The following is an 8,756-nucleotide window of genomic DNA, read 5'->3' as shown; positions in this document are numbered from 1 at the left end:
TTGATGGAAGAAATCCGAAGTTATTGCTATTGGCCATAGTAGTTATTAACCTAGTTGCATTATAGAGAAATGTTTAACTTAGTTATTTATTAAATTATGTTTTTAGGACATTAATAAAATATTGTAAATTTTCAAGAATAGCAATTCAACAAACGTAGGAATCGATTTATTTTCACCCATAAATGAATACAGTTGTAGTGTCCTCCTATTAACGTTTATTCAATTCCCTCACCTCAAAATTTTAACTCCATCATTTCCTCTCTCTCTTTCTCTCTCTTTTCATTTCTTTTTATTTTCTTTCTTTATTTTTTCTTATAATTCTTAAATACTTTTACTTACTTAACTTTTCTCTCTCTACATATTTCTTTCTCTCTCTAACACTCTCTTCCCTTTTTCTATTTCTCCGGCGAACTTTTCTCCCTCTTGTCTGAACCTTTGACTTCCACCGTCATGGGTCATTGCTGTAGCAAAGGCGTCGCCGCCGACAACGAAACTAACGCCACCGATCACCGTCTCAAGCCGCCTCACCAGCCAGTAGCATCACCATCGCCGGTGATGCCTTCAGTCAACTCCGTCTCCACCGCCAGTGATGCAACTCCGGGGAGGCACACTTCGGCCAACTCCTTCTCCGTTAACAGCCCCTTCCCGAGCCCTCTTCCGGCGGGAGTAGCGCCGTCGCCGGCGATGACTCCAGGCCGGAAATTCAGGTGGCCTCTTCCTCCCCCGTCACCTGCGAAGCCCATCATTGCGGCGTTACAGAGGTGGCAGGGGAAGATGGCGAAACCGAAGGATGGACCGATACCGGAGGAGCAACAAGGTGAAGGTGGTGGTGAGGGAGAGAGGACACTTGATAAGAGCTTTGGCTATGGGAAGAATTTTGGGGCAAAATTCGAATTAGGGAAAGAAGTGGGGCGAGGGCATTTTGGTCATACTTGTTGGGCTAAAGGGAAGAAGGGTGAACTCAAGGGTCAATCAGTGGCTGTGAAAATCATATCCAAATCTAAGGTGATGATGATGATGTTGATAGAAATTTTGGGTTTTTATTATTTCTTAGAAATTTTTGAGCTTGAATTGAAATTAGATCAATTGATATGATTTTACTTTGAGATGGTATACGTTGACTCTTGGTCAATGATGAATCAATTGTTAACTTGCATGATCGTTTGTTATTTGTAGTGGTAAATTGAATGATTACTTATTTTTGAACTTGGCAATTCAATTTTGCAGCCATGTTTGTTTTTGGGAAAAAAGTCATTGCATTTGTTGAATGTTTAATCATTGTGTGCTGTATGAATATCAATATTGTTATGTTGCATGATGAAGTAGCAGCTGTGCAGTGAGGTTCCAAATGGTTTTATTAGTGATGTTTTAGATTTGACCAATCTATGGTATGATTGTGAATTTCTTAAAATAGGAAAGCGGAGGCCTGTTTCCCGGAAGAATATATTAACTTCAAAAGTATGACATGAAAATGATTGCAGGATAAGGATTAATAATTCACTTCACATGTCGTTTAAGCGGAAATTGTGGGGAAAAGTAATGATCGATAAAGTGTAGTTTTGGCTGCAAATGGTGATCACTTCTTGTCGGTTTTCTTCCGAACGTTATGTTAAATTCTCGAGAGTAGGTGGCAGAACTTGTAAGTTATGGGACACAAGTGATGTCACTCTGTAGCAAGGGCAAGTTGTAGGAAAATGTGGTTTTTTGCTGAAGTTATTTTATATGGGGGACTATGATTTATCAAAAATGTTTTAAGTTGTTTTATTAATGACCAATTAATTGTGGGTAGAATGGCAAAGGCTTCTTTGTTTGAGACGTGAAGCTTGTTGATCATATTCCCCGTTGCCAAATCATACGGATAGAGTGGGAGGCATGAAGGGACCACCTAAGTTGCACGTTTGTCATATAAAAACTGTTTTATGTTCCTTGATTAGATCATTAGTACACATATTGGTGCTTAGTAGTTGTCCGTTGTAGATTTAAGATTGCATATAGCTAACCTGGGTGTTACTGTTTTTACCTTCCAATATGATTGAATTGGAGGATGCTTGTGATTTCATAATATGAGTTGACAATTACTCGGGCATATGAGCTTAAAAAGAAAAATACATGAATAGAACTAAGATCATTGAGTAAGGGAACAGAGAGCAGTGTTCTTAATGATCACGGATTAATGTTTTAAGTGTCCATTTATTGCAAGATATATTCCAATTAGATAATGTAAAATTTTCATTTCCGTTATTTGGCCTCTGATGGATTATATTTTTAGGAAGGTTACCCTATGCTTCCGCACCTTTTCATTATTCTACTAAACGATCAAATTGGAGTATGAGAGTAAAATTTAATTTGGGGTGGGGTAATTATGCATTTTGAAGTTTTGTTCGTAGCCGACGTAGCGTCTGTAGTTTGTGTTTTGACAAACATCAACATGAATTGGACTTTTGATTTTCAGCTGTGATCAGTCTGACCTTATAATTTTTTTTAAATGGTTATTGTATTTAACTATTTTTTATATGGCAGATGACTTCAGCGATAGCAATTGAAGATGTACGGAGGGAGGTGAAAATGTTGAAGGCCTTATCTGGACATACAAATTTGGTCAAGTTTTATGAAGCATTTGAGGATGTAAATAATGTCTACATAGTGATGGAGTACGTTTAGAAACAATTATTTCTGGAATTCTCTTCCAAGTCCTGCTAGGATTTGTTCCAATTTTGTTAACCAGTTGATTTGTATTCATATATCTTTTTAAGTGATTGGGTATAAAGGAAATCACAAGTTAATGTTTCCAAGAATATTCATAACATGGGAAGATTTTGTAGCTAGGCACATACATACAATAATTGAATTGAATATTTATTCTGAAATAATATTTTCTCATTTTTGTTAGGTTGTGTGAGGGTGGAGAACTACTTGACCGAATCCTAGAAAGGTAAGTTTGAAAATCTCTTTCATTTGTACTACGTGTACAATTTTTGTCACTCCATTATTTCATCATAGAAGTTTTGTTTTGAATAGCATGACTATAATTGGATTCTTATTATTGAATTACTTCTTAAAGAGGTGGACGATACCCAGAGGATGACGCTAAAGCTATTATTGTACAAATTCTAGATGTAGTTGCCTATTGTCATCTTCAAGGGGTTGTTCATCGTGATCTCAAACCAGAGGTATGACATTATGAAGTTGAACAACTTAGAATAATTTGGTCATGCCTTTCAATGAGTAAGCAATTTTTTGTTTGTATAATTGCCTATCCAATCGATTACTTGTCACTCTGAATGCCTTGCCTCGTTTGCAGAATTTTCTCTTTGTCTCAAAAGTGGAGAATGCTGGGATGAAAGTTATTGATTTTGGTCTATCTGATTTTGTTAGGCCAGGTAATATGCTAAATCAACCTAATATAGCGAGTATTAAGAGGTATAATAAAGCATATCCAAGCTACTCACTTTTCTCATATTTAACATTAATTTTCCTTTACTTTATAATAATCCAGCATGGTTGACTTTAATCATTCAATCTTCATAGAATAAACAAGGAATCAAATATCACATGGTTTTGTGCAATATGGTTTAATGCCTTTGGATTTTGTAAGGTACTAAAGCAGTACAGTGGTGGAATAGTGATATTCTACCATATCAAAGTTAATAAGTCATTAATTTCACCATACAAGGTTTATCTTACATGGCCAATGGAAGTTGTCATGCCCTTTTGTCTTGAGATGAAAGTTCATTTTCCTTTTCGCCATGTAAGATAAACCTTAAAGGTACTATAACTTTTATCTAACAACGGAGATCGATTTAAAATCATTACACTTAGGGGAATTCATTTAAAAGGTTTTTGAGTATACAGACCCACTTAAAAATAGACTAAACTATAAGGACCGAAACCATATTTTAACCTAATTATGTTCAACACTCAAACCCTCCATTATGATTTGTTGAAATGCTGTTTGAGACACTTTAAATTTAAGACCAACATGCTCATGGGGTAACCACTACTATGCTATACTATTATATGTATTATGATTTATAGTTTCTAGTCTACACCGCCCTCCTCTTTCCACTGATTTTATTCCGATGCACAGTCTGAACTCATATAATCATTTTAACTAAATGAAGAGAGTTCCTCATGCAATTATGGTTTTTACTATTTGGTAATTAAAATTTAATATTATGATCATTGGATTTGCTAGCAAGCATTTTTTATTACATCAAGGATGATCGAGTTATTGGTCGTGGTTGAAGAAAGACACACATTAAGTAATCCTTGAGTTTGAGTACTTGATTGGATATAGGCTTTCAGGCTTTCATATTCTTCTACTATCACTTCAGGAGCTCCTGCTTGGTGCTCACTGTAATTTACTGCTTTCAACTAGTGCATTTAGAATGTTAAAGCCAACTCCAGTTTTAAGTAGGGCATAGAGCTCACAGCTTGGTAGGTGCAAAAAAGAGGTGGTTAAAAACAGAAGAATGAATATGAGGGATACGTCTAAAACTTAAATTGTGTCCAATTACCTTATTAGTTTTCCCTCCAACTTTATTACCTTCCTATTTTCAGTTTCCACTTTCTACCTTTCACTCCTACTCTACACATCCTTAATTCTTCATTGAAAATATTTTCTCTCTAGTCACTTCCTTTTTATATTCTGGCTGATAGTATTGAGTGTAGTCTGGAAAAAGACTAGGGGAAAGTTCATTTGAAAACTTTGCAATTATTTGTACTAATTAAGTAATGTCTTTCTATATTTTGGTCAAAATCATGGAGACATATTAACAATTACTTGATTCTTTTCTATCCCCGCTTAGATATTTCTCTTTTCCAAGCTCTGCTACAATTTTTTTATGTTTGCTCATCAATTGTATTTCACTAATTCGGCGGATGAATCTCAGGCTATGCATTATTATTTTTTGGTTTAGAATTTCATCCATTGTTCAAAAGAAATGTTTATGATTTATTCTTTCAGCCTGTCTTATTATCATTGTCATGCTCTTATTAAGTTTCCACTGCTAAGAAGTGAAACTTTTAAATAAACATGCAGATCAGCGCCTTAATGATATTGTTGGCAGTGCATACTACGTTGCACCTGAAGTTCTGCATAGATCTTACAGTGTTGAAGCAGACTTATGGAGTATTGGAGTTATTTCATACATATTGTTATGCGGAAGTAGACCATTTTGGGCACGCACTGAATCAGGAATCTTCCGGTCTGTGTTGAGAGCAAATCCCAACTTTGATGATTCACCTTGGCCATCAATATCACCAGAAGCTAAAGACTTTGTGAAGAGACTTTTGAACAAAGACCACAGAAAAAGGATGACCGCTGCCCAAGCTTTAAGTATGTTTCATTTAAATGCTTTCTCACACCTTGTTCAACTCAACAAATGTTTGCTGTAAATGAAATTATCTTTCATAGATTTCTAAATCTTATTCTACGATTCTTGTTGATGAAGAGTTATCTCTATATTTGCAGCTCACCCATGGTTGAGAAATGAAAGAATTGCTATTCCTTTAGATATTCTGATTTACAAGTTAGTCAAGTCATATGTGCGTGCCTCACCATTGAAACGTGCAGCATTGAAGGTAGTTGTTTGTTGTTATGCTGCCATTGAAACAAACACATCTGATCTCCTCCCCTTTCCCCCCTTGGGGCAGGGTGAATGATAAATAGAACAAGAATAACGATTTCTGTTTTTCTTTGCGTTACAAAATGCAGGCTCTATCGAAAGCATTGCCAGAAGATGAACTTATCTACCTTAGAGCACAGTTTAGCCTCTTGGAACCAAAAGATGGTTCCATTTCACTTGAGAATTTTAGAATGGTGAGTGCATGGTTAATTGTTTATTGCAATTTTATTCCCTCTCTGACATAAAGATAACATTCCTAAACCTACAAATTGTTATCTGTTAAACCTACGTAATCTAAATATGTCATTCCAGCTGCTAGAGTCAGTAAATTGCCTTGGGTCCTTTATATTAAACTTTATGTGCTATATAGTTTCCCCAATCTATTAACTGAAACTAAAATTAAAATCAGGCTCTCATGAAAGTTGCAACCGATGCCATGAAGGAATCAAGGGTCTCTGACATATTAAATTTGGTGAGTCATCTTATGCTTGTAGTTGAGATATATTTATTTGTTTTTATCTCTCTCCATTAAGATATTTTAGTTGCCCTTTTGCTCCCATCCTAGCATTTACCATGTTTTGATTGGTAATCATAATATTATTGGCCAGATATATTAATCTAGAAAGAAGTTCCATGCTATAACTTTTTTGACACTTAATATGAGGTGAATTAAATTCTGAGATCTGTAAGACATGCACATTTCATCGACAGCAGCATTTAATGGAAATATGTGGCAGAAAGGAGCCATTATTTGTTAATAGTGAAAAATGCAGATAGAGTAGTTGATTATTCTGACAAATGTAAAAGCTTGTACTCTTTACCAGTAACACCATACTCATATGAACTGTATTGTTAACTAAACTGTTAAATTATTTGTCATTTTCTTATGAAAGTGCATTGTTTTCTTTATAATCCATTGTAATAGTACTACATATCTGATGCATATTTCTTGAATTAAGATGGAGCCACTGGCCTATAAAAATTTGGACTTCGAAGAGTTCTGCGCTGCGGCAATCAGTGTATATCAGCTGGAGGTTCACCAAGAATGGGAGAAAATTGCTACCACAGCTTTTGAACACTTCAAAGAGGCCGGAAACCGGGTCATTTCAGTTGAGGAGTTGGCACAGGTTTTCCCATCCGTTTCAAGACTACACCTACTACACTTATATTGTCTTAAAAGATATTAAACAGGTTGTTGACTTTTATTTTCTAATGTTCTCATTTCAGGAGATGAGTTTGGGCCCTTCAGCTTATTCATTGATGAGTGATTGGATAACAAAATCTGATGGAAAACTCAGCTTTGTGGGATACACAAAATTTTTGCATGGTGTCACAGTTCGGAGTTCAAATAATACAAGACAAAGACAGCTAGTATAAGTTAAGGAAAATTTTATTATTATTATTATCATAAATCATAAAAAATGGTTGAAATTAGTTTGTGTCTTGTTATAATTTTTTTGAATTTTAATTTAAAGGGAAAATGGTAAGAAGGGTCTTAGCAATTTTTTTGGTATGGAATTGGACTATGGAAAAACAGACCTAACATATTGATCTGTTGTTCCTCATGAGAGTTGTGGTGCAGTAAAATTATCCTATTTTACTTGTGAGCACAAATGCCACATGCTTTCATGTAAGATTTGGTGTGAAGATTATAGAGACTTTTTATTTTTGTTTTGGTCAACTTCATCATACAGTGAACTTCATTGTTTTATGAATTATGTGTATTTGGTCTAAACTATTGTATTTTGCACTTGTCAAAAGGCAAGAGTCGTGTTGCTCAAATGGTTATGAATTAGTATACATTGTATATTATAAAAAGAAGTGTTGAATCATACTGCACTTCCTTGTTTTATTTGCCTAGGAAGTTAAACAATGTAGAGTGACAGGATCAGAAAACCATGCAGCTTTATGAGACTCCTATAAAAACAAACATATGCTAGGCAACAAAGAAAATAGAATATAAAAATGGCTAGTTTTTAGATATATTTGAGTTGATGGAGAATTATCTTATCTATTGATTTTGTTTATCTTATTAGTTATTATTGAATCATTATTATCTTATGTTTGTAATAATTTTCGTCTATATTTAAATTATTTGGACTAACTCATATTTAAGTTTGACCAATATTTACTATTATAAACTTCTACATGGTATCAGACTGATTTCATCATTCGTGACCTGTTCGATCATTATTCTGTTGTTGAAAATCTGAAAATACTGAACTTTGATTATTCTTCTCCTTTTACTATGTCATCTCATTAGTATTCATTTATTTTTTCCAACTACACAATTGCATATTATATGTACAATTCACCATCTTCTTTTAGTTATATATGATAACTAGTAAGTTACTCGTGCAAAGCAATAATTTTTGGGTATCTGGTTAAGAACAAACATGTTATCCGTGTATTCGTATGTTTAATAACACATGTTATTTGTGTATTCGTTTGGTTAATAACACATATTAATTGTGCATTCTAGTGGTTAATAACACATATGTTACCCGTGCATTCTAATAGTTAAGAACACATATGTTATTCGTGCATTCATTCATATGGTTAAGAAAAAATATATTACTTGTGCATTCATATGGTTAAGAGCACAGATGTTACTCGTGCATTCGTATGATTAACAATATACATGTTAAATGTACATTCTAATTACTAAGAAACACACATGTTACCTGTGTATTCACATGGTTAAGAACATTCATCTTACATGTGCATTCATATAGTTAAACAATCACATATTACTCGAGCATTCTCATGAGACATTGATTTTGACGAATATTTTGAAGCACATAAGTATGAATATTATTAAATGTATATTAGTAATATTGTGTAATAAATTGATAAAATAAATTGAAATATATAAAAACAAAAATAATTGTGAATTAATTTCATTGCATATGTTTTCTAATGTAACGACACAATGTCTTCGTAACTTTTGTCGCATAGTAAGACATGATAATATATTAATCGTCCATAAATTGACAAATTATGTAACATAATGATCAAATATAGTAATGCATGATAATATATAATTGAGTACAAACTATTATTATCATAGTAATATGAACTCATATGATATAAATAAATATTTGATCATAAAAATAATGAGTTTCATGA

At 33.8% G+C, this 8,756-nt stretch overlaps 1 protein-coding gene across 1 annotated transcript; it reads left to right on the top strand.

Moving 5' to 3' along the window:
- The first annotated feature begins 314 nt into the window (after positions 1–314).
- LOC109340296 (CDPK-related kinase 6-like) lies at positions 315–7,352 on the top strand. The gene is made up of 11 exons (XM_019577951.1): positions 315–1,005; positions 2,521–2,651; positions 2,891–2,932; positions 3,062–3,170; positions 3,302–3,380; positions 5,042–5,338; positions 5,474–5,583; positions 5,717–5,821; positions 6,037–6,099; positions 6,587–6,754; positions 6,855–7,352. Exons 1-11 carry the CDS (start codon positions 451–453, stop codon positions 7,002–7,004), a joined length of 1,809 nt encoding a protein of 602 aa, XP_019433496.1. The 5' UTR covers positions 315–450; the 3' UTR covers positions 7,005–7,352.
- Positions 7,353–8,756: the final 1,404 nt, after the last annotated feature.

This window comes from Lupinus angustifolius, unplaced genomic scaffold (assembly GCF_001865875.1).
Source record: "Lupinus angustifolius cultivar Tanjil unplaced genomic scaffold, LupAngTanjil_v1.0 Scaffold_157_30, whole genome shotgun sequence".
Taxonomy (NCBI): Eukaryota; Viridiplantae; Streptophyta; class Magnoliopsida; order Fabales; family Fabaceae; genus Lupinus; species Lupinus angustifolius.
The sequence above is the reverse complement of the archived record's forward strand: the minus strand, read 5'-3'. Positions and strand labels throughout refer to the sequence as shown.

Coding starts and splice junctions, on each gene's coding strand:
- LOC109340296 (XM_019577951.1), top strand. CDS start 451: ATGGGTCATTGCTGTAGCAAAGGCGTCGCCGCCGACAACGAAACTAAC. Junction 3,171..3,301: donor ATCGTGATCTCAAACCAGAG/GTATGACATTAT, acceptor CCTCGTTTGCAG/AATTTTCTCTTTGTCTCAAA. Junction 6,755..6,854: donor CAGTTGAGGAGTTGGCACAG/GTTTTCCCATCC, acceptor TTCTCATTTCAG/GAGATGAGTTTGGGCCCTTC.